This window comes from Pleuronectes platessa, chromosome 6, assembly GCF_947347685.1.
Source record: "Pleuronectes platessa chromosome 6, fPlePla1.1, whole genome shotgun sequence".
NCBI classification, from domain to species: Eukaryota; Metazoa; Chordata; class Actinopteri; order Pleuronectiformes; family Pleuronectidae; genus Pleuronectes; species Pleuronectes platessa.
In genome coordinates, this window is record NC_070631.1 from 12,588,476 (window position 1) to 12,613,641 (window position 25,166).

General features: G+C 46.4%; 1 protein-coding gene across 1 annotated transcript in view; it reads left to right on the plus strand.

Annotated features, from left to right (window-relative positions):
* lrp1ab (low density lipoprotein receptor-related protein 1Ab) overlaps nucleotides 1-25,166 on the plus strand; it is an 86,795-nt gene that overhangs the window by 29,712 nt on the left and 31,917 nt on the right. Inside the window, exons 4-27 of the mRNA XM_053425153.1 lie at nucleotides 2,393-2,512; nucleotides 3,156-3,284; nucleotides 3,594-3,854; nucleotides 10,631-10,793; nucleotides 11,223-11,445; nucleotides 12,708-12,897; nucleotides 13,015-13,158; nucleotides 13,417-13,653; nucleotides 13,836-14,016; nucleotides 14,363-14,585; nucleotides 15,246-15,435; nucleotides 15,537-15,659; nucleotides 16,599-16,739; nucleotides 17,034-17,159; nucleotides 18,066-18,182; nucleotides 18,277-18,357; nucleotides 18,444-18,611; nucleotides 19,876-20,058; nucleotides 20,620-20,817; nucleotides 20,928-21,173; nucleotides 21,639-21,836; nucleotides 23,025-23,229; nucleotides 23,335-23,499; nucleotides 23,752-23,996. Coding sequence (XP_053281128.1) covers nucleotides 2,393-2,512; nucleotides 3,156-3,284; nucleotides 3,594-3,854; nucleotides 10,631-10,793; nucleotides 11,223-11,445; nucleotides 12,708-12,897; nucleotides 13,015-13,158; nucleotides 13,417-13,653; nucleotides 13,836-14,016; nucleotides 14,363-14,585; nucleotides 15,246-15,435; nucleotides 15,537-15,659; nucleotides 16,599-16,739; nucleotides 17,034-17,159; nucleotides 18,066-18,182; nucleotides 18,277-18,357; nucleotides 18,444-18,611; nucleotides 19,876-20,058; nucleotides 20,620-20,817; nucleotides 20,928-21,173; nucleotides 21,639-21,836; nucleotides 23,025-23,229; nucleotides 23,335-23,499; nucleotides 23,752-23,996 — 4,257 coding nt within the window. The remainder of the gene's footprint in view (nucleotides 1-2,392; nucleotides 2,513-3,155; nucleotides 3,285-3,593; nucleotides 3,855-10,630; nucleotides 10,794-11,222; nucleotides 11,446-12,707; nucleotides 12,898-13,014; nucleotides 13,159-13,416; nucleotides 13,654-13,835; nucleotides 14,017-14,362; nucleotides 14,586-15,245; nucleotides 15,436-15,536; nucleotides 15,660-16,598; nucleotides 16,740-17,033; nucleotides 17,160-18,065; nucleotides 18,183-18,276; nucleotides 18,358-18,443; nucleotides 18,612-19,875; nucleotides 20,059-20,619; nucleotides 20,818-20,927; nucleotides 21,174-21,638; nucleotides 21,837-23,024; nucleotides 23,230-23,334; nucleotides 23,500-23,751; nucleotides 23,997-25,166) is intronic.

Genomic DNA, 25,166 nt, shown 5'->3' on the forward strand with positions numbered 1-25,166 from the left:
TTGGCAAACTCTGCTACCACGGGTTTGGTTGTGTGATTGCAGAATGACTCTAGGGCACACATGCTCAAAACAGAATAGGCGACGTGTAGGCCTCGGCATAGGCTAATCCTCCACAGAAATATAAACTAGGCTTTACAAAGACATCGAGTCGGCTCTATGACTCTCTGCTGCCAGGTGGAACAACTATGCCTCCCTATTCTGTATTTGAATGGCGAGGTGGAATAAAGGTGTAACATTCCTGCCTTAAAGAGGCTGTGTAAAACGCTCTAGAATCCGTGGCCTTGGTATGCTTGTATAGGACTGAAGGCCTGCAGTGTGTCACTGTGTGATTTGTTTGCTTCGTTCATTAACCCCTGGTCAAACGTCTGTCACGCTGCTGTTTCTCGTTTGCTTTGAGCTCGAACTTTCTAACTCCTCCGTATCCTGAAGCCCTTTATTCCTTCGTTTCCACCTCTGTTTACCTTTCCTCGCCTTTCCTCTCCGGCCCTCTGTTCTTCTCCTCACATTATGTACCTCCACTTCTCTCCCTGTGTAGCCTCTCCATGCTACCACACATCCACAAATGTTCTCTGGTAAGAGCCAAAGATTCACTTGGCAAAACCCTGGAAATATGCTATTTTTTTTACAAGAAAAAGCCTTAATGGGAATCAAGAGATTTGAGCAATATTTTCATTCAATATCATTTCAAAGGCATTCTCTCCATGTAATAACTAAGGTCTTATCCTACTTAAACAAAAGTAATTGACTTTTGAAGACAATTATAAGGTTATGATTCATTTTGAGAAAGTAATAAAAAAGAATTTGACACTTTATATACTTTGCAAAATAAGAGGTTGAGATAATGTCTTCGTATTTTTAGCAATATTCATTTAGTTCATATTGACCACCTGAGCAGGGACGACGTGACCTTGAACAGAGTTGCGTTTGGTGGCTGTTTAGCTCCCTGGTTTCCTGTGGTCCCTCACAGTTTGAGGCTCGGTGAATGGATTCGATATGGGCCACAGTGTTTTGCTGGGGTACTCTTCCTTTCAGTGGGGCCACAACAAAAGGGTCATTGTGGCCCACAGTGCCAAAGGGTTTATATAATAAGCCCTTCACTGGTCTGGTCTCCGCTCTTCACAGCCGTGCTATCGCTTGTTACTGTGCGTCCATGACCATACCCCTCTTTTTTTGTGAGTCACTGAAGTAAATTTGATTTCCCTAGTGGAAGCGTCTTTTCTCTTTTTTACTTAATCACAGTCTTGTCATCCTCACTTTCATCACTAAATGGGAACTTCTCTCGCCCAGTTCAATCGATTTTCGAGTAAAGTTTGACTCTTTAGATCAGTGAGTGTCGTGACACAGCTTTGGCCATGCTCACTGTGGACCGTTGTGTTGCAGCTGTCCAGGCGCTTCAAAGTGCAGCTATAAGTTGTTGCATTGTAGGATTGCGCCATGAAAACACAGACGTGTTATATTTCATGCCGGCGTCTTCACTCGGAGATAAAGGCTTTCAGACAGTGAGGCAGGAAGTGTGTGACGCGGAGACGGGGAGCGACGGGGACGCGAGGAGACAAAGGGAATGTTGTTGAATAAACGAGTGCTGGTCATCATCAGAATAATACCAGGTTCTCTCGTTTCTGTGACTTCATACAAATTGTTTATTGAACTCGGGGGCCTGTGGGTCACGGCCTTCTTTTTGGTGGGAGCACCCATGACCTGAGTAATGAAATATTTCATAAACCTGAGCTCAAGAGTGTCACAGGACTCTTTATTAGAGGTTTAAAGCTGATAGTGAAATGTAATTTGTTTTGTAACATCCGATGCGAGCCCACCCCCTCTCTGACACATCACTTCAACCTACGATAGACACTCTACTCCAATTATCGCCGAGCCTTGACACACATATCTGCATGCACGTGCACACCCTAAATAGAGAGAGAGAGAGAGAGGGAGAGAGAGCACGATGAGAGCATGTGTGGATTCCACTCTTTCATTTCCTGCCAAAAGGATGTGTCCTTGAGTTCCCTCTGAGGGCGGGAAATACGAGGCCCTTTAACGCATGTGCATTCAAATCACCCCCGTCCTCTTTCTCCCTCTCTCCCTCTCTCTCTTTCTCTCTCTCTCTGTCACATGCACACGCAACCACAACCACGGTCCTATCTGATCTCCCAGTGGAGATGTGATAGGATATGACAGGAGGGCTCTCTGAAGATTAGCATAAACATTTGAAAGCTTATCTGTGCGCAAACCTGATCAAGGAAACAATTAGTCGAGCCGAATTCACTGAGCCTTTATTGTTATCCCGATTTCTCTGCCCTCTAAATCAAAGTTACCTATCCCCCCCCCCACATCAATGTTTGCCTCCTCAGTATGTAACGTTCTCTCTGTCTGTGTTTTTTCTCCGGCACAGAACGAGCACCAGACTGCGACTCCCATGGGTGCCAGTTTCACTGTGCTGTGACTCACGACGGGCCTCAGTGCTACTGTAGAAGCGGCTTTGAGGTCGCTGCAGATGGAAAGACATGTAAAGGTGAGTGGGTGACTTGGCACATTTATTCCAGCTTGGCCCAAGTGACACCAAAAGTACTCATCTGATTACTCAGACTTTCTGGCTACTGAGAAACAACCTCCTCATCAAACCAGAATCCTGCACAGGTCAATTCTTGCTATAACCTCCAAGTCAGATCCGGACCGGCCTGCACCTAATAACATACGACTTGCGACCCCACGATCATCTGTGATTAAACACATGCTACATAACGTTAGCTGGTATTTGAGGGGAAGTTAAGGTGTTGTTATAGGTTTTGACAATGATGCAAATCCTTGTAGCTGACAAAGTTTCAAAAGAGCTGACTTAGATGTTAAAAAAACTGCTCTAACATTTTAATTTGTGATTAAACAAATAAAAACTTTAGTTCTCACTCGCTGCCCGTCCATATTTAGTTAATCTTTTCAGTGGCTTACATGACCCGCTGCAGGACTCTATATCAAACTCCTCCTAACCTTGATCAGTGCATGTTCCAGGGTTTTGTTGAAACCATTGTTTTGTGTTGCCTTCCCTGAAGAAAATCAAAAGGCACCCACTTCAGTAAGATTTGTATAAGTATGGTTCAATCCCTGTTTATTTAATCACAGACGTGTGTGTGTTAACACATTGTCTTCTTGTCCTGAAGATTTCAATGAGTGCAATGTGTACGGGACGTGCAGCCAGACGTGCACCAACACTGAGGGCTCCTACACCTGCAGCTGTGTGGAGGGCTACCTGGTGCAGCCAGACAACCGTTCGTGTAAAGCCAAAAATGGTGAGAATACACACACACACGCCCACAAACACACACACAAAGAGCAGCAGAGACCACGGATGCAGCTCACACTAAACCCACAAAAGATTAGAGTTGATTTGTTTCTCTGTTGGAGGTGGCTCCCTGCTGTATTGTATCAGATAATTACATCTGCATGGTGTGACACCCTCAGTGTTTTTCACGAGCTTGTTTACTGGAGAGAGATGTGTTTACAGGTGTGTGATAAACATATGACCCATGACTCCTCTCCACCTCCTTTCTTTTCTTGTACCTCTTCACCCACTCCACTGTCTCGTTCGCCGTCCTCAGAGCCGGTGGATCGTCTGCCCATGCTGCTGATCGCCAACCTCCATGACATCCGCTGCACCTCCCTGAGCGGCGCCACCTCCCGGCTGGCCTCCATCGCCACCAAGCAGGCTATGGCGATGGACTTCATCTATGCGGATGAGACCGTCTGCTGGATCGATGTGGGCGACACCCCTGCCGCCACCCAGCTGAAGTGCGCCAGCATCCCTGACCTCAAGACCGTCACGAACATCCGGACCATTAACATCACCCTGAGCCTGCACCGTGAGTAGAACTTTGAGTTTCTGTTAATGGCGATGCGAAATTTCAAATTTGACTTGTTCCTTTTTTTTTTTACTGATGACATAAAGTTGGTGACTTGGTCATAGCTCGGTTATAAAATCCTACAATGTGTTTACTCGGCTCATCATTGGTTGTTTCTGCTTTAGCTGTGACAGGCAAGCAAAACCCTGCAAACACCTGAAACAGGCCACATTGTGTTTTAACACTGTTAACGGGCTTCAATACTCGTAGCTGCGGTGAGTCAACAGATATGAATCGCTCTGATAACGTAAAAGTAACTGTTCACGCAGAATGGCCAGTGGGAAAAGCCCAAGCACTCTGCGACCGGACCAATGGTGTTATTTTGTCACTCACTCAATCAGGCTACATCCACACACATCACTGAGATTTCAAGCACCTGAAACAGAGAATTTTGGAATCGTTGCTTTAGTTTGAAAACTCCAGGACTGCATTGTACTCTGGGCGGGCAGCAATGGAGACGTTTGGAAACTATGATGCAGTCACCCGCTTTGGCTTCCTTATCAGTTCCTGTCAGTCTCAACTAGACTTCCAACGGTGAATGGCGGTGAATGCAATGCGAGTCAGGCATTGGTCTGTACTGGGATTATTACTCGACGCGGAGCAAAACCAGTCATGTGGACAGAGTTCGCTTTCAGACTGTAATCCTGCTTTCAAATGAAAACGTACGAGTATGGATGTAGACTCGCTCACTCACTCACTCACTCACTCACTCACTCACTCACTGTATTGCATTGAATAAGCCCTGGTTTCCAGTAATTGCACTTTCTGCTGACAGTGTTCCTTTAAAAAAAAAGTACACTGAGGACATGACGCTTTAGCTGTCATCTGCCAGCGAATGAAAAATCAATGCCTTGCGCAAGAGCACACAAGCAGCGCTGGTGTAATCAGGATGAGTTGTCGGCTCAGCCTACGTGACCGCACGTTGCCTCAGGAATGAAATGGTCCACTTTGCATTTGCCAGCTCAGGCAAAAGTAAGATGTGAAGCAATGCAGGATGTGCCGATACTGTCATTAAAGCGGCAGTTAAAAATGCTGAGGCCAGCTTTATTTTTCAGAAGAGTTTTTCTTTGAAGAACAGCGGCGCTCTGACACACCACTAAATCATCCCATGGAGCCAGTGTGTTTGTGCAGCTGACTTACAGTGATATGATGTGTAGAAGGCTGCCAGCAAGCCTGGACATGTTACATTGCACTTTTCATGACATGTAAACAGCAATCGACTGTGTCGTTTGATTTAGTTAATGTTTCCACTTCTCTTGTCGGATGCATGTCAATCTAAAAGTCAATCATGATGTTTTTGTATCAAATATCCAAACTGACCACGTGGACATGACAGAACAGCCTGAAATGACAGAAGCCATTTAGACTTTTTTGTTTGGTTCATGTCCCATATGTTAACATGTAGGAGGACGAATTTATGGTCTATACTGCAGCATGCCACCAGGTGGCGATCAAGATGCTGTACCTTAACGGCTTTCAAGTAATTCAAAAGTCATCCGATGAGATCAAACTATCTTTAATCCAATGGATTATGTGGTTATTAAAAAAATTTGCTATGTATTAAGTATTTATAATGGACTACATTTCAATGTGTTCAGACCCATCCTTGGTCAGGATGCTTCCAGACTCCCACCATGGAGTTCTGTCATAAAGACACTGACTCATCTCTTGGACCACACACACACACACACACACGTGCAAACACACACAAGCAAACACTTACCTTTGAGAGGCTTTCTCATGTAATGGTGAGATCTCTGATTATGAGAAACAAGGTTTTGTTTTTTATTTGTCTTGCTGACAAAGTCGTTACTCTCTGAGAAAGAGGGGGGGGGGGGCAGCAGAGGTGTAGACAAAATAGAAAAGCCAGGCTGTGGGTTTGTGCCGTTGCTCATACGTGGGTGCGTGTGGGAAAGGTTCCCTTGAGAATTAGCCCCGGGCATGAAACAGCCGACGTGAAGAAAACAAGTGAAGACGTTGGGTGTGCAGACTCTGAGAGGGGGCTCAGGTTAGAAGTACCTTGGCTCATATCCACTTTAAATGAAACTTGTGTAACTGCTGCCACCACTGACAGCCGGGGCTGAGCCGAGGCTACGGGGCTCAGGAAACCCCGGGTTCCCATAAAAATGTTTTTAGTTTTTTTCCCAGTAGATTCAGTGCTCTCTATCTGAGCTGACCACGTCCCATCTCACCCCGAGAGTTGGTGTGCTTCTGAAGCTTTTTTTAGTCCCCGCTCTGTTAAGTGTTCTGACGGGTGAATGGGGGGGGGGGGGGGGGGGGGCGAGAGACAGAGAGGGGGACCCTGAGAGAAACAGTCAAGTAAAAGAGACAGGGGACAGATAAAATGAGAGGGAGAGAAAGAAGGTAGTGATTTTCTGTATCTTGGAGGTGTGTACGTGTGTGTGTGAGTGTGTGCGCGAGTGGTCATGCAGATGGTATTTACATTCCTCGGTTGGGTTATGTCAGCCTGAACAGCCTCTACATTCCTCTGGCCGGCTCAGGTCCTGTCCAGTCAGGTCACTTAAACATGCTCATAGCCGGGGCTCAGACAAACACACACAAACACACACACGACCCAAATACCTTTCCCTCATGCACTCATTACTCAGTGACACATTGAGATTACAGTTTGTGTTCTCCTTAGAATATGAAATGCTTCCACTGGATCCTCGTGCATTTTATTAAAATAGGAGACATCAGTTAAAAATCACTACATTTATTTATTTTCATCGCCCTCAGCTGCTGCAGTGGATTATTGTATTTCTTACTTTTTCCATGAGTCTTCCTCTGATTGTACATTTAGGATTTAGTATAATCAAATGCTGATATCAGAAGGTTTAGTTTAGAATAAGACAATCAGGTAAATGACTTTCTGTTAAATTGGATTTGCAGCGTCTATAATTAGATCTTGACGTATTAAGCACATTGCACATGCTGTTTGATTGCTGTTTGATTTCGGTGTGTTCGCTTTGAAGGGGGTTGACGTGTTTTTTCCGGGTGATGTGGCCCGTAGCTGTTGGAACCCCGACTGTGTGAGTGCACCGGGGTCAGTCAGGGGGGGGGGGTTCAGCTCTGCTAAGTCACTCAGGGAGCAAACGGACAAGAGGCTCTCTTTGCATTTTGGCAGTGACTCCACATTTTTCGACGTTACGTCACTTCGGGCTTTTAGCGGCGATAAGAGAGCAAATGACCTCCCTTACTCTGGTGGAGCTGATCCCAGTCAAGGCTGTGAGTCAACTTTATAGTTTCCCCTTGTGGTTTTATAAAATGTTAGTTAACCTTGACCCGTGTGAATTCTGCGTTGTTCCGGATTTACTCATCTGCCCTCCCTTCACTTAAAGGTGAACCTGCTCTTTTCAGAAACGATAATCTGATCATGGACGTACCAACATGGGGTGCGTGTCAGTTCTATTCTCGGTTTTTATAACCAGCAGGGCTCAGGTGCACTCTCTAAAAGTGTGATGGGCAGACCTGGGGTTTAGCGTAAGATGGATATTGATGAAAGTGGGGAGATGAGGGGGGGTTAGCTGCAGGCTTCTCACAAACCTGGTGATTTATAGCTTGTGGGAGCCCGAGAGAGAGGAGGGCCGATAAGTAGACGAGGGCTGCAGATGTGGCCCTGCTCTGTTTGCATGTGCCATTTCCCGACTGGGAAGATAAAAGGGGAGCAGATCCGACTCATCCGTTCCTCTCCACCCTCTGAGCAGAACTCCACAGCAGGGACCAGCCCTTCTCCCCATGTCCCACTGGCCAACGCTCAGTCCTTCTTCCGCTCTCTAGCTTAAGGCACCTTTTCTTTTCACCCAGAATACATTATCTTATTTTTTTCATGGAGCAAAAATGCCCAGAGCTTTCTGTCTCCCTTTTTCTTTGGAAACTAAACTTTTTCCCCAGGGGAGCGCACACCTCAGCTAAAGCCCCAACAGTTATATGCCTGATATTTATATTCATCTAGATCCATATATTACTCCTTGGGAAAAAAAATGTAAACGTAAAAAAACACCATATCTTGCAATGTTTAAGAAAAAGATTTCAAACAATCCTGGATCCTGACCTGGATCGAAATTCCCTTCAACCTTCCACCAAATTTGTGGAAATCTGTTTAGTAGTTTTTATGTAATACTGATTTAACTAGCTGCATGTGTACATCTCAATCTGCTCTTTCTCGAATCCAAACAGTCTATTCGACCTAAAGGACCCGTTTTGTTCCATCCTCCATTTTATATTCAATAAACTCTCTTTTTCACTTGCGGCAGATGAAGGGGATTAAAAAAATTGCCAAACGTTTATCATTAAATTACCTAAATTACTGCCTCTTCTATTGGGGTCACGTGTCAGATCCTTAAGGAAAATCTAAATCGCTAAACTTCCAACCTGAGCTCCAGAGAGGTCAAAGAGGTTTCCTCACAGATTAAGAGGATCTTCATGGCAGAGGGAGAATTAAAGAAACTGCCTGATGATGCTTTCCTGCTTTGCCCTAACAGGTAAACATAAGAATACTCGCAAAGTATGCAAACACATGCAAACAGAGCCGGGTCCTGTTTGTGTATATATATATACACGTGTGTGTAATTTGGGGCAGAATGTGTGTTTGCTGTAGCCAGTGATCCCCCACCCCCCCTCCGTCGGTTTGTGAAACGTTTCCACAGTGTAGCGTGAGCTCGTAGGTGTTTAGGGCAGGAAGTGAAGAGAGGTTGTGAGGGCTGGGGCGGTTGCGTGAAGAGAAAGGGGGTGGGTTCATTCCCCTTCCCAGCAAACTGTCCACTTACCAGGAGCCGAATGAGTGACGACGTCCTCAGACTGGCCGACTCTCTGGATAACGGCCTCCACCAGTTGCTGCGTTGCACAAGCGGCTCTCGCTCTCTCTCTCTCTCTCTCTCTCTCTGGGTCTAATCAATGCCTCGTGCAGCCAGGCTTCCAGCTGGATTTCTTTAGAGGCGATTGGGTTAAGGGCTGATACCAATGGGAGTATCACTATCCCTCAGAGCTGCATGACAATCTTCCCCCCCTTAGTCACAATTTGGTACTGATGTTAATGAAACATCTTGGACTGGTTTTCACTCCTTCCCTTTTCATGTTTTTACTAGCTCATGTATTCACGACTATAACCATTGTTTTTTAGGACGTGAAACGACTCTCAATAAATTCTTTCCACATTGGAGGTGAGCCAGAACATAGAATGTTTTGATATGAATTTTTTCCCCTCCCAGAATTTCCTTTGTTTTTCTTGCCACGTTCCCATCCGCCATGGCTTCTCTTCCAATCTACTGCTTATTTTGAAACACCAAGTATAACACAAGTCCCATGTGGGGCAGGCCTTTTGAAGCTGTGTGTGCGTTGGGTGGGTGAGGTAGAGGGTTTCTACATTGGGCCCAGATGTTTGTTCTGTTGTGCAGCTTGCTTCGGTTCTGTCTCCGTGCAGCGTGACTGTCATTGTCAGGGGCTCAGGTTCAGACTTCAGGTTCTATTTCATTCCTAATGAATAGTCAAAGCCTTGAGAGCGGCTGACGGCAGAAGTGCGACACCCCACTTGTGTACCTCGACATCAAAGTTGTCCCCCGGAATAACCGGAGAAACACCTGTGGTTACTTTGATAGTGCATGTGTGAGTAGTGAGCTTGTGTGATATGCATGTGTGCATACAGTGCACTGCTTTGAAAAGGAGGCACGGCGGCAGCTGTGAAAACACAAGGCTGTATGTATCTCCAAGCCCCCCCTTCGAGCTCGGTCTCCCTGTGGTCTGGGACCTCAGCGTCCGCAGGTTCTCAGAGAGTGAGAAATGTTTCCACTGCTAACTTAGCACTTCACAACTCTTAACGCTGGTAATATATCCAAAATAACTGTGTACATCCGGAACGCTTCCTCTTTCCAGTTTGGCTTAGTAAGCAGCCGGGGTTACTTTATTTCAAGTTCCTTTTTGTGAGAATTGCGACAATTCTTTTACATCACTTTTTTGAGTGATACTTGGTTTGACTCCTGAAATGCGTGACCCATGTTTCTGTGTTTAAAAGACCGGAATAAAGACCTGGAGAGAAGTACAAGGAAATACATTGCACAAGAGTTCACTGACAGTTTTAATGGTTTTGGGAACAATGTGTTGGTGATCTCCAACACTACCGCCAAAACACCAAATAATAAAAATATTCTGAAGAAGAAACTTGTTCTTGACTCACATTCCAAGGAATCCATAGTCTAATATTAGTGGCATCATGTGCTTCCTTATTTTTGTGAATGAAGTTGTACTTGGGTTGTAGCTGCTGGGGACTGCTGGGAGCTGTGTTCGACCAGTCAGTGATGGTTAAGTCTCTCGGCTTGAGGGTTCACAGCCCCTGTGACCTAACGAAAACTACCTTTACCTGACCTAACAGTGTATCCACAAACCCAGGGAAAGACAAAGTGTTGACTCTTCCTGCACATGGAGTCCTGTGTTGCTGCTCAGGTCCACTGACAGGCCTTCACCTCTCACTTTTCATCTGTCCTCTTCTGTGTCTTTGTCCCTCCCCCATGCACCGCTCGCCTTAATCCAAGACAAGTGGAGTGAAGGACAGAGGCTCATTAATTCACCGCTATTATTTTGGGTTTGAAGAGAGAGTGGGCACTTGTGAGCAGAAGGTCATTGTATCGTAAAATGATGCCATATCATCTGGGTAAATGACCAAGACTTGTTTGACTGTATAGACTCTGTTTTTCTAATGCCTCGGTTCTGTGCTCTCCTCCTTGCTCCTCTGCATCTCTCAGATGTCGAGCAAATGGCGATCGACTGGCTGACCGGGAACTTCTACTTCGTGGACGACGTGGACGACCGGGTGTTTGTCTGCAACAAGAATGGCCAGACATGTGTGACCCTGCTGGACCAAGAGCTGTACAACCCTAAAGGCATCGCTCTGGACCCGGCCATGGGGTCTGTACTTCCCTCCCGTCCCTCTTGACCTAACGCTACCCCCAGTGCTGTTTTAGCAACACTTGAGAGGAAAAAGCCGTCTTATTATCAGGCGACGTGCTGACAAAGCAGGCTGTCAGAAATCCAAGCACTTCTTCCAGATGGAAAGAAGGACAGATACTCATGTGCCACATAAACACTTATGAAACACAGTTTCAGGTTCCTGATACTGAAAAGCTGGTATTAGCTGTGGTTCCGTTTTGAGTGTATCACTTCTCCATTATATCAAGTTTATTTTTATTTAATTGTGTAATGTCTAGATGAATTTATACATGAATTTAAATGGCAGTCTTTTAGTATAAAACTCTTGTTAGTGAAACTCTTTTTCCGTCTCCTTGCCTTCATCTTAACCTCTCCATCCTCTACCCCCCCACCTTCCCTCTACTACAGGAAAGTGTTCTTCACAGACTACGGCTCGACGCCGAGGGTGGAGCGCTGTGACATGGACGGCCAGAATCGCACCAAGCTGGTGGATAGCAAGATCGTGTTCCCGCACGGCATCACCCTGGACCTGGTCAACCGGCTGGTGTACTGGGCTGACGCATATCTGGACTACATCGAAGTGGTCGACTACGAGGGCAAAAACAGACACACCATCATCCAGGGCCTGCTGGTGAGCTCTGAGCCATTGGATTGGTGGTCACGCACATATGAGTCAGCCACTCCATGTTTTTTTTCTTTGTTTTTTTCTTTCTATCTTTATTCAAGAGCATGCTCTTTCAGTTTGAGAGCGAGACTTATTGATTTCACGTTCAGATTTGTAATGCTCTTACTCGAATGTGCTTGTGCTTAGATTACTACGCTCCAGCTTCAGTTCTTGGACTGTTCTCCCTGATGCGGTCAGGGAAGCGCTTCCGCTCCATTGTGGCCAACACAGAGAGAATGGAAAGAGCTTCTTCCTGCAGGCCATCCAAACACTCGATCAGGCCAACACCTAGGGCACTACACCAACTTACACCCCCCTACATTTCTTATTATTCCATATCCTTTCTATCATATCATATAGTACACGCTGAACACCCCAAATACCCCAGTCTCATGTTGCACAGCTCATGTTTGCTCATAATCTGCACATGCCTACACTTAACTCCATACAGACTACTGTTGTTGCGCCTATCCCAACCAGATATATATCATTTATACATGTATACATTTCTTCCTTCATTTCTCACCCTATAGTTTTCTCTCAAACTGAAAGACCACGCTCTTGAATAGAGATAGGAAGAAAAAAAAACTTCCACACATCTCCAGCAAAAACTGTAGATGTTTGAAAGTTTGCAAATCACCAAACGCCAATAATCTTCCCCTCGACAACACAAAGCATCTGTTTTCCGAAGCTGTACAATCATTGATTTGATCTCATCATCTTCAGAGGCAGTGCTGTTTTCCACTTGTCTCCTGTGAATCTGGACAAAGAGTCCGTCTCTCCTGGGCACAAGTCCGTTTTATTGCCTTGATTGATATTACTTAAGGAGTGTGTGATTTTCCTGGCCAGTGCCTCTCTAAATATATTAGTCTCCTCCTCGGGAAGCTTGGCTCCAACTTATAGTGGAGTAATGATCTTAATGAAATCAGGGCTGTGGTGTGTGTGTGTGTGTGTGTGTGTGAGAGGCTTGGATCTTTCTGACGGTCGAAACCCTCTCTCTGCGTCTATGCTTAGTCTCTCTCTGTTTGATGCTGATAAATAGTTTGATAAGAACGTTTCATTATGAAGAATTTTGCCAGGCAGCGTTTATGATAAAAACTTGTACACAGACGATATCGCTCAAGCTATTAGTCATGCACCATGAGCTGCTCTAGTGGAACCGTCAGCATTTTCAAAGGCAAACTCAAGACAACGTTTCAAGGTGCTTAATCGTCTCATTGGCTTTTCAGATTGAGCACCTGTACGGCCTGACTGTGTTCGAGAACTATCTGTACGCGACAAACTCGGACGAAGGCAACCTCAACCCCAAGACCAGCGTGATCCGAGTGAACCGCTTCAACAGCTCCGACTTCCAGGTGGTGACGCGGGTAGACCGGGGCGCCGCTCTGCACGTGTACCACCAGAGGCGCCAGCCACAAGGTGCTCGCTCTAGAGGGCACAGATCAAATCTGAACTAGCCTGCCAGACACCTCTGATCCACGGCCATTGAAAAATCTTACCATTGTTGCTTTTTGTGCTCTGTTGACCTTCCCTTAGTGCGCAGTCATGCATGTACCCTGGATCAGTTTGGGAAGGCCGGAGGTTGCTCTGACATCTGTCTGCTGAGCAACAGCCACAAGACCCGCACCTGCCGCTGTCGCTCTGGATTCAGCCTCGGCAGTGATGGAAAGTCCTGCAAGAGTGAGTATCGAGCCCGAGGAGGAGTTTTGATATCGCAAAGATGAACCCTTCCCCATTAGCTTAAGCAGCTATGATGGAAGAAAGATTAAGAAATTAAAGGAGACACATTAAGCTCATAATCAAATTCATTATTTTAGTTTGTGTTATTATTTTAAAGGAGAAAAACTGAAAAAGCCAAAATATCTGTGGTTACAAATTTGCTCGGAGGAATAAAGGCATCACTGAGAATATTTTCCTCTTCCTCCTCCCCTCACCCAGAACCAGACCACGAGTTGTTCCTGGTCTATGGTAAGGGTCGTCCTGGAATCATCCGGGGCATGGACATGAATGCGAAGGTGCCTGATGAGTACATGATCCCCATCGAGAACCTGATGAACCCCCGAGCTCTGGACTTCCACGCCGCCAGTGAATACATCTACTTCGCTGATGCCACCAGCTACATTATTGGACGACAGAAGATAGACGGCACGGAGAGAGACACCATACTGAAAGAAGGTGAGCGCTTTGCACAGGAGTCCAGAATATATTTCCAAATCCAAGCTGCTATAAAGACTTTGGAGAGGATAAGTATTCAGTCAGGTTATTCCATATCTTTTCCACTTTGTTCTCTGCACCTTCATCCTGAATTGGCCAGCTAACAGTTCCTCTTTCACACTGGCTTCTTCTACTTATCTCAGGTATCCACACAGTGGAGGGGATAGCCGTCGACTGGATGGGAGGTAATCTCTACTGGACAGACGACGGGCCTAAGAAGACTATCAGCGTGGCCAGGCTGGAAAAAGCTTCACAGACCCGCAAGACTCTCATCGAGGGAAAGATGAGTCATCCCCGTGCCATTGTGGTAGACCCCCAGCACGGGTGAGACACTGCAGAGGGAGGGCATTGTTATTTTTGAATGGATTCTTCATTATTGAGAAAAGTTGTTACTCCAGTTATAGTTTCTGGCTGCAGCATCATTCACTAGCGAGCAGGTCTGGGTTCAGTTATTTGCGGCTACGTGGGCGGCCTGTTCTGTAGGTTTTTGTTGAACTCGTTGGTTACATCTGTGTGTGGGAGCTGGTGAGTTTTCAAAATATTTTCTTTTTGTTGGATGCTCCATCAAAGAGAAGATAGAGACTTAAGAGCTTAATTTTGATGTCCCGAGCTCTCACAGAAATGTCTTATCAAACGTGCCTTCTTAATGTGATGTCGTCTTATCTCCCAGATGGATGTACTGGACGGACTGGGAGGAGGACCCCACGGAGAGCAACAGAGGCAAGATCAAGAAGGCTTGGATGGACGGGTCACATCACCAAGTGTTCCTGACCAGCAAGACGGTGCTGTGGCCCAACGGCTTGAGTCTGGACATTCCCAATGGCATTCTGTACTGGGTAGACGCTTACTACGACCGCATTGAGCTGGTTTACCTCAACACCACAGAGCGAAAGGTGGGTGATGCTCAGGGAATTTGAATAGATCTAAGTGGGGTTACAGCTGATAAGTACAACAGAGTGTTAGGGTCACGTTGAAGAAAAGTAAAGGCTTGAGATTTCGAGAATAAAGTCACAATATTCTAAGAATGTGGTCGTAACATTTGGAACAAAAAGCGTTTTGTTTTTGGAAAAAATTGCCAATTTCTCATAATATTACAAGACTAAGGCCGTGATACTAGGGGAAGAAATTGGTAATTTTATGAAAACAAAATCCTAATGTTACAAATATAAAGTTGTGGTTGTTCAAGGGGTTTCACAATGAGATTGGTTCAAGATTTTGGATCTTAAAATAGTGGAGCTCTGACAAGCACGGGTTCTCCTTGCTGCTTATTTTCTATCTTATAATGTTTTTTTTTTTTTTCTTAATTTTCTCAAAATATTATGACTTACTTATTGTTATATTTTTACTCTTTTCTATAATCTCCTAAAAGCTCAACAATATATTTCAAAACTTACAACTCTTTTTCTTATGATATGATGATGTTATTATCAGAGTATTGATTTTTCCCCCCTCAAAATCTCATAATTTATTTTTTTCGTCATGGCCCCACTCCTCATTATTTTGAAAATTATTAAAAAATGATTAAAAAAATTCTGAATTCTCTGTTGCCTCAGGTGGTGTACGAGGGGCAAGAGCTGAACCACGCCTTCGGCCTGTGTCACTACAAACAATTCCTCTTCTGGAACGAGTATCGAGGAGGCAGCATCTACAAACTGGACCAGGCCACTAAGATGGTCACCCTGCTCCGCAATGAGAGGCCGCCCATCTTCGAGATCAGAGTGTACGATGCACACCAGCAGCAAGGTAACATGTCCCCCCCCCGTTCTAGCTTATGCTGAAATAATGACATTGAGTATTGTGGCTGCTGTATTCAGTCGGTGTCCTTGGTTTGTCTTTGTGCGAAGGCTCCAACGCATGTCGAGTGAACAACGGCGGCTGCAGCAGCCTGTGCCTCGCTGTCCCTGACGGCCGGTCCTGTGGCTGTGCTGACGACCAAATCCTGGACGTCAATAACGTCACCTGCAAAGGTACTGAGCTGCTTCACTAGTCCAGAGGTTATAAAGGTCACCGTGGAAGGTCATGGAAAGTCCGTTACTCAGCAGTAGGGATGGGGGGAAAAATCGATTCAGTTACAAATCGCGATTCTGTGCCATGCTGCCTCCAAAATAGTTTAAAAAAATTTTTTTTTATAAAACATTTATTGGTTTTATATGGGGGGATATATGGGGGGAGGAGTAACCTCACCCCAGAGCATGTTGACCAGCTCTTGTTTTTGCACAAGAATCTAAACAGACCCAAGCACTAGCTTTGCATAGCCTACATGCAAACAACAGTGAAGCATAGCTTACTTTTTTTTTATTTCAAAGTCTGTATTTTAAGTAAACTTTTATTCATTCTATTTAATTTACCTTTTATTTATTGCTTAAAAGTAGCCTTAGTGGTATACATTTCTTAATCTGTCAGTTTGTGTGCAGTTGACAGGAACTATACAATAATAGGACACATTTTTATTTATATTCTCTGTTGGCTGCCCGGCTGCCCGGCAGTCATCAAGTTAATGTTAATATTTGAAATAAAACTTGTAAAGCTCTAAGTGAATTTGACTGTGTTGTATTTGAAGGTATGATTCAACTGTTTTCCATGGTACAGTGTTTTAAAAAAAAATCGAATCGCAATACATATCGTATCGCCACCTAAGTATCGTGATAGTATCGTATCGGGAGGTCCCTGCCGATTCCCGTCCTCACTCAGCAGGCGTCGAGGCGGTGAAAGGATTCTCTCTTGTACCGTTGCAATGTTCTGTGTGCTCCTCTTCTCTAAATCTTTTTTTATTTTTTTCGACAACCTCCAACGATATTTTGTTGCAACTTTAAAACAGAGACAAAAGCTGACCTAAGCACTGTACAGATCTGCTCTTTTCTCAGGGGCCCATCTGTTTCTGCTTCTAACCCTGATCTCATCTGCAGCCAACCCCTCCTACGTGCCCCCGCCGCAGTGCCAGCCCGGGGAGTTCGCCTGCAAGAACAACCGCTGCATCCAGGAGCGCTGGAAGTGCGACGGTGACAACGACTGTCTGGACAACAGCGACGAGGCGCCGGAGCTGTGCCGTAAGTCTCCATTGGTTACACAGCAACACACGGAGAAACACAAATTCAGTTAAAAGGTTTTAGTTGATGGGAACCGACGGAGCGCAGGCTACAGTTTCCAGGATTGTCTGTTTCCATGCTGTGTCATGGGGCTGTAATGTCACTGGCCAGCTTTCTCCTCATCAGGCGATTGTGAGAAACACGGACTCGTACTCGTCCTGGATGTTCTACACTGTTTTTAATCTAAAAGTGACATACTTGAAGAGTTATGGGTTTATTTACCAGACATGTTCCATTTTGTTTTCTCCCGCCCAGACCAGCACACGTGCCCAGCGGACCGATTCAAATGCCAGAACAACCGCTGCATCCCCCTGCGGTGGCTCTGTGACGGAGACAATGACTGCGGCAACGATGAAGACGAGTCCAACACCACCTGTTCTGGTGCGTATAAAGTTATGTGATGTCTCCTGTTACTCGGAGATCATGGGAGTTCTTCTCTCATCTGTGGCTGAGGGGTAGAGTGGTCGTCCTCCAACCTGAAGGTCGGCGGTTCGATTCCCAGTCTGAACCATCTGCATGCCGAAGTGTCCTTGGGCAAGATGCTGAACCCCGAATGGCCCCCCATAGAATAACAAAGTGCTGGGATAGATGCACTGTATGAATGTGTGTGTGAATGGGTGAATGTGAAACTGTAATGTAAAGCGCTTTGAGTGGTCATCAAGACTAGAAAAGCGCTATATAAATACAAATCCATTTACCATCTTTTAATATGCTGCAAATGAACATCCTGCATGATGTGTATGGAATCTGGATCTGCAACTTAAAGCATTGAAACAAAGAAAATCACGTGGGGGATGTGACTGCAGAATTAACAATATTTCAGTATTCAGTGGTGGATTTTAGTTTCTTACTGAGACGATGAAGCCTGTAAGTTGCATCTGCACCACAGAGATTGGAATCGGACAATAAGTGCGGCTGATGTCAGCAGGAATTCAGAACCGGACCATGAGGATGTATTAATCTGTTTCAGTGACACTGGGCTGAAACGCAGTGGTGGCTCTTGTCCAACACAATTTGTTGCTTTTCACAAGAGCTGTGTCAGTGTCCCACGTAAATTGAAGGAGATTACACATTGTGTTTAACTCAATTAAGATAAAGGGAGCTTCCGTGATTGTTAATCACTTTTTGTAGCAATAGATTATGGGAAACTAAGCTACGCCCTGATCTATTAGGTCTTTAAAGATGTCTTCTTGAACAGTCATCACTTAATGCAAGCTGAAATGTTGAGTCAGGGATATGACAAAAGGAAAGAGGACTTGACTGTTTCCTGCCTTGTTCCCCTGCCAGCTCGTACGTGCCCACCAAACCAGTACCCCTGTGCCAGTGGGCGCTGCATCCCCATCTCCTGGACATGTGACCTGGATGACGACTGTGGAGATCGCTCCGACGAACCCGACTCCTGTGGTGAGTCTTTGCTGCACCGTCATCCTGTTGATTTTGCATGATTTGCACAAATGACAAACATGCTAATGACTATTTTTTTTCTCCCTCCTCCCAGCATACCCAACCTGCTTCCCTCTGACCCAGTTCACCTGTGCCAACGGCCGCTGCATCAACATCAACTGGCGCTGTGACAACGGTGAGCATCGGCCGCTCTGGCTTTTCACGCAGCTGCACATTAAAAACAACCTGATAATGAAACCTGGTGTGACTGCGTGTGCACAGACAACGACTGCGGAGACAACAGCGACGAAGCCGGCTGCAGCCACTCCTGCTCCAGCGTCCAGTTCAAATGCAACAGTGGTCGCTGCATCCCAGAATACTGGACCTGCGACGGAGACAACGACTGCGGAGACTACAGTGACGAGACTCACGCCAACTGCACCAACCAGGGTAGGCCACACTACTGTGTTCACCAAACTGCTGGAAGCTGTTCATCGCCTTGTCTCCTCAAACTCGGCGCTGCAAATGAAACTTGTTTTGGTCCTCAGCCTCGTGGAGCTCTCTCCTCATCATGCGCTGTCTCTCAACATTGTTTCCTGTACATGTTGCAGTTGCACAGAGGTTATCATAATGATCCCATTTCCTCTGCTCTGCATGCCCCGGCCTGCTCCGGGCTTCCACTTATCATTTACAGAGAATCCTCTCTGTTGCACTGTTCAGGATGTGATTATGCTTTGTGGTTAGGTAACAATTAAACTCTTTGAAAGGCACACGTGTTTTGACTCTGCTGCAAGCGACATGAATTGACATGTCCAGAGCAGAACGTTGACTGGTGGTTAACCGCTCTTTGTGATGGCGGCTCTGACACCGCCGCATCTCGGTGTCCGGCTCTTTCCTCAGCCGCCGGTCGGCCTGGAGGCATACGCTCCTGTCCGAGCTGCATGTCCTGTTTGATCCGTGCAGAGCCGCAGCCAACTGCTGTCAAGCCTCAGCATGCAAATACTGGGCCCAGCCTGACCTGTTGGTTTAATAAGCAAGCTGTGCTTTGTGTTTGTGTTTGTGTGTGTGTGTGTGTGTGTGTGTGTGTGTGTGTGTGTGTGTGTGTGTGTGTGTGTGTGTGTGTGTGTGTGTGTGTGTGTGTGTGTGTGTGTGTGTGTGTGTGTGTGTGTGTGTGTGTGTGTGTGTGTGTGTGTGTGTGCGCGCGTTTGGGAGCTCTCACAGCCTGCCGTCTGGAAGTCATTAGCTGAAACAAAAAAAGCAATACTATCACCTTCCCCTCCTGTATATTGTGTTCTCTGCTGAAAGGTCCCCGGCCCATTTCCTGCTGCAGCCGGGCCAAGCGCTGACCTTTGCCATGAGGGGATGTCATTGTGCCACCTCCTTTCATCTGCCTCTGACATCAGTCAGTGAGCTGTGTGTGTCATTGTTGTTTAACTTGGCTCAGCGTCAGGTTGTTAACTCCAGCTTTCCAGCAAACCTACACATTAATTAATGTCTGGAATGGCCTATTCTTCCTCTTCTCCGTTTTGGCAGAGTGTATGTGTGTGTGGTCTGAGTGTCAGTGGTGTCTGCTGGCTGTGGCTCCACGCTGGTTCTTTTTCAGTTGTGGATTTATTATGGTATTTTGTTACTTCTTAGAAATCGGCTTAACTGCACACTCCCCCCCCCCCCCCTCACTTTCACCCATTGTCTCTGTTTTTGTGTTTCTCTGCAGCGACTCGTCCTCCGGGCGGCTGCCATGTGGACGAGTTCCAGTGTCGGCTGGACAGCCTGTGCATTCCCATGCGCTGGCGCTGTGACGGCGACACCGACTGCATGGACCTCAGTGACGAGAACAACTGCGAGGGGGTCACCCACATGTGTGACCCCGCGGTCAAGTTCAGCTGCAGGGACTCTGGTAAGGAGGATTCAAACTGTGTGACGTACCACAAGTTAGATAAGAGTGTTGAAGCTTTCTTATTTCTAAAACGTATATCCTCCTCTAATAGTGACAGATCACTGAAGGAGGTAATATTCAGTCAGACCACAAAGCGTCAGTGGGAGATTTATGTCACGTGCGTCATGCAGTGACGCTCTTTGTGGCAAACTGGATACAAAGAGGAAAGTTATGACCCTTGCGTCTCATTTGGCGAACAGGAGTGCATATAAAATTTTATGTTACAAGCTTCCTCCATTCTGGACTCAAATGTCAGCCCTGTCATGATGCTTTATGATTGGCTCAGATATTCATGTCAGTTAAAAAATTGAGGTTCACTTTTCCTTCCTGAGCAAATCTGCTGATTGTGGTCTTTTTTATATTATATATATATATATATATATATTTTAGTTCCAAACTTTTAGCTTCACTCTGATGTTACCGAGCCCTGAAACCTATTAAAACCGATTTCTATGAATATATTAAGATTAAAATATGGAAAACAAACCAAATCTGAAAGTTGACATTTCCTGGTGTTGTCAGCTCGCTGCATCAGCAAGGCCTGGGTGTGTGACGGCGACAGTGACTGTGAGGACAACTCGGACGAGGACAACTGCGAGGCGTTGGTGTGCAAGCTGTCTCACCACATGTGTGCCACCAACGACTCCATCTGCCTGCCCGCCGAGAAGCTGTGTGACGGCACCGACGATTGTCCGGATGGATCTGACGAGAAGCTTTGTGGTAAAACATTCTTTACAAAGATTTCTGTACATCGAACACCACACCCACCGCTCACAGACCTTCTGTCTTGGACGCTCTCCAGCTCTGTCATCTGTGTTTCCTGCCTGCAGATTTGTGTTCGTTGGACAACGGCGGTTGCAGCCACAACTGCAGCATCATCCCCGGGGAGGGCTTCATGTGCTCCTGTCCCCTGGGTATGGAGCTGGGAGCCGACAACAAGACCTGCCAAATTCAGAGCTTCTGCGCCAAACACCTCAAGTGCAGCCAGAAGTGCGAGCAGGAGAAATCCAGCGTCAAGTGTTCCTGCTACGAGGGCTGGGAGCTGGAGGCTGACATGGAGAGCTGCAAAAGCACTGGTGAGGGAAGACTTTCAGAGCTTTCAGATTGGGCTCTTCAATACTGATTCAGCTATATAACTATGTATTTAGTTTGCAATCAAAAAAAGCTGTTTATTTTTTCCCACATTTATTTATTTATTCCTAAATATTCATATATTTATACATGTACACCAATATAACCAATCAGGCTTTCAGACTGAGTTAAGCCCGCCTACCTGATTGACATATGGAGACAGAAATACAGAAATAAATAAATGTAGAAGTAGGCCCTTTTACCTGAAACATTATTTATTTATCTATTTATAAATGTGTTTTTTGTCCTTCATAATTCAGTGGATTGTGGTTTTTGAAGACTCAATTTCAATTCTTTTGATTGGATTTTACATCAAAAAGGGTGAATGTGTTTCTTGATCTGGACTCTGAGATGAGATTCACTTTCCTGCAGAGCTTTGCCTCTTCTGAGTTTTACTCCTCTGCCTTCAGATCCGTTCAAGCCCTTCATCATCTTCTCCAACCGCCATGAGATCAGAAGGATTGAGCTGAACAAGGGGGAGTTCAGTGTGCTGGTACCAGGCCTGAGGAACACCATCGCCCTGGACTTCCACCTGAACCAGAGCACCCTGTACTGGACTGATGTGGTGGAGGACAAAATCTACCGTGGGAAACTGTCAGAGAATGGAGGTGAGGCACGAAGCCCAGCCGCAGCTCTCTGTAATTTTAGGTTACGGTGAAAGATCAATGGGGACAGTGGGATGAACGGCTTCTCAGAACGGTGCAATTTACATTGTAATGAGATCATTTTTCACTGTCTTCCTTTTGTGAGCGAAAAAAGGAAAAAAAAACAGTGGAGGGGATTGTTCTTTATGAGATAGCAAATCATGTTTGGGCTTTTAACTGTGGATTTCTGAGAAACGAACTTCCACAGAGCGAGTACACTCTGTAATTTCTCTGAGCCAGAAAGAGTCTGTGGTCAGCAGCGGCGGCTCGTGACCCTGAATAAATCTCCCAGGTCATTGTCGGCCCTTTCCTGCTCCAAAACCCCAGGTCTCCTCGCCAATCAAGGTTGTGTTCCCAGCACAGCACTTAGGGGGCACACGGAAGGCTTTGTCTCTTCCTATTTATCTCAGCACTCGCTGTGCGTGACTGCAGCCAGAACCCTGATGCAGCGTAGGAGGCACAAAACGCTGTAGTTCCCGGTCCCAGCTCTCCAGCTCCAACATTAACACAGGGCTTCTGAGGCGGAGACATTGTGAATAACTCATGCATCAGCTCCTGCTGCTTGTTATCGAAGCAAATCCAGCATCCCCAAAGTTATTGGCATCTACCGGTTAGTGCCAACTGCTTAATAAAGATGTCCCAAACCCACAAATCCTCCCAGGAAGCCAGTCCAGCTCCAGCATTCCTTTTAAGAGAACTGAAGTCGACCCATCCCTCTCCCTCTAATTACTTCTGGAAGGACTTGTGAAAAACTTGTCCGATCTCCTTGAGCCAGAGATGATCACACGTTTTGGTTTTGCACTTTGGTTTACATGAGAGCCAGTGGTTTCTGGGAAATAATAAAAAGCAAGAGGGCTTAGGAGTGGGGCAGTGGGTTTGGTTGAAGTCGCACTGACAGACGCAGTGCAGCAGTGCAGGTCCTTCACTGACCGATTCCATAGGAGAAACGAATTCTAAACAGTTCAGTGTTGTAGTGATTTTCTTTTTCTTTTTTTTTACACTGAACCATATGTGCTGGCTTGAGATCAGCTCAACCTGAGGAGTGTTACATGAGCCAAGCTATTAAACCAAATGAGGAGAATTACAGCTGCTTTTTTTTTTTCTCCTATGAAATGCAACCAATTCCCATTTCCTCTTTTACGTTGGGTTCAGCTCTGACCAGCTTTGAGGTGGTGATCCAGTACGGACTGGCCACTCCCGAGGGCCTGGCCGTGGACTGGATCGCAGGAAACATCTACTGGGTGGAGAGCAATCTGGATCAGATCGAGGTGGCCAAACTGGACGGGACCATGAGAACCACCCTGCTGGCTGGGGAGGTGGAGCATCCCAGGGCAATTGCCCTAGACCCCCGTGATGGGTAAGAGTACTGTGCTCAGTGGCTTGTAGGCGACAGTGTGTATATATGAAATGTTCTGTACTGGAATAATCCCTTGAATTGATGATTTTAACCATCTGTGTGCAGTATTCTGTTCTGGACTGACTGGGATGCCAGTCTGCCCAGGATTGAGGCCGCATCTATGAGCGGTGAAGGCAGACGCACCATCCACAAGGAGACAGGCAGCGGGGGCTGGCCCAACGGACTCACTGTGGACTACATGGAGAGACGCATTGTCTGGATTGATGCCAGGTACCACTTGCTTCTCCTCTCTGAATATGCAGAGCGCTCTCATCGCGCTGCAGCCACCCACTCACTGATTACATCACTCACTCGTTGTTTCCCCCCTCATTTCTTGTTATTATGTAATTGTTTTGATAAACATGCAGAGGTGGTATGCTTATGTAAAACCACCAACACGCAGTACTGACACATCTAGTGACATGAACAGCATGCACATACTGTTATGTAAAGCAAACACCTCAGCCTTTAACTCTCATCCAGGTCCGATGCCATCTACTCCGCCAAGTACGACGGCTCTGGGCTGATCGAGGTGCTGCGAGGTCACGAGTATCTGTCCCACCCGTTTGCGGTGACCATGTACGGCGGCGAGGTCTACTGGACCGACTGGAGGACCAACACTTTGGCCAAGGCCAACAAATGGACGGGACACAACGTGACCGTCGTCCAGCGCACCAACACACAGCCCTTTGACCTGCAGGTCTATCACCCGTCCAGACAACCCCAAGGTATGTCGCTTGGCAGAATCAAATGCTCCTAAAGAAGATTGACTCCCCCTGCCTGTCAGCACAGCCGGCTAATTTGGACTCTAACTCAGAGGCGAGTGGTGACAAGCTCGCAGCTCATTGCCGACCATGTTGTCTCTCAGCTCGTATTCCCCGCAGACAGCTGACCTTTTCAGAGCCTCGAGGCGCGTTGTCTCCTCGCACCGGGAACAATCTGGACACCTCCCGCTGCCTCGCTGATCAAAAAGTCACCTCATTGTTGGGTATCTCCCCCCAGCTGGGCGGGGAATAACCCCCCCTCCCCCTGTGACTTAAATATCATGTGTTAATCTCACAGACACACAATGACTGACAAAATGGCAGTCGGTCTTGTTGGAACTGTTTTTGCAGTGTTCTGTCACAGCGAGCTGTCGCCTTGATGTTTAGCAGCCGATGGCCTGTGGGGGTCCCAGGGGTGTGTGGGCGGCTCAGAGGCACTGGGTCCTGTAATTGGAGGCAGGGAAGAGGGATCTCACGGAATGCTTGATTGACAGCTGCAGCCAGTGTCCATGACAGTGACGAGGCAACGAGCGGCGTTGACAGGTTTTTGCACCCTCGCTTTCCTTGTGGGTCCGTTACACTCTGGGAAATGAGCAAATCACTTTTGACTGTGATACTCTGGAAATTGCATCTCACATTAAAACTATCAGCTTAGCCTGGTACGACAGGTATATGTTACTTTCATGCTTTTTTCTACATTTTTGTAAAGATAATATCCAATGTAGTTTGCAAAATAAGGACAAAAACAAGTCTTTCACATCCCACAGCTGTGTCCAAGATCGGGGGCCATCTCATTCAGAGGGCGCCAGCTGCCCGGGCCAGGGAGGAGGTCTGATTGGGTCACATAGAGCGTAAAGCTGAACTGATACCAGAGCATTTCAGTGATCAGCTTCCCCAGCCCTCCCTCACTAGCTTCAGTCGGACAGGACGAGAAGGTTTTAATGTCCCTCGGTTTTTAATCATGTGCACCATTAGCTGTTCGGTGGAGTTGAAGCGTGACACTCAAGCGTTTGTGGCCGAAGCCATTACCTCTTTGAAAAACGGTTTGTCATCAAAGTGCAATGAATCCTAGGATTGGTTTGACCCGGGAAGGATCCACCTCTTGGAGCCTTGATCTCTCTGGAATGAAAGGAT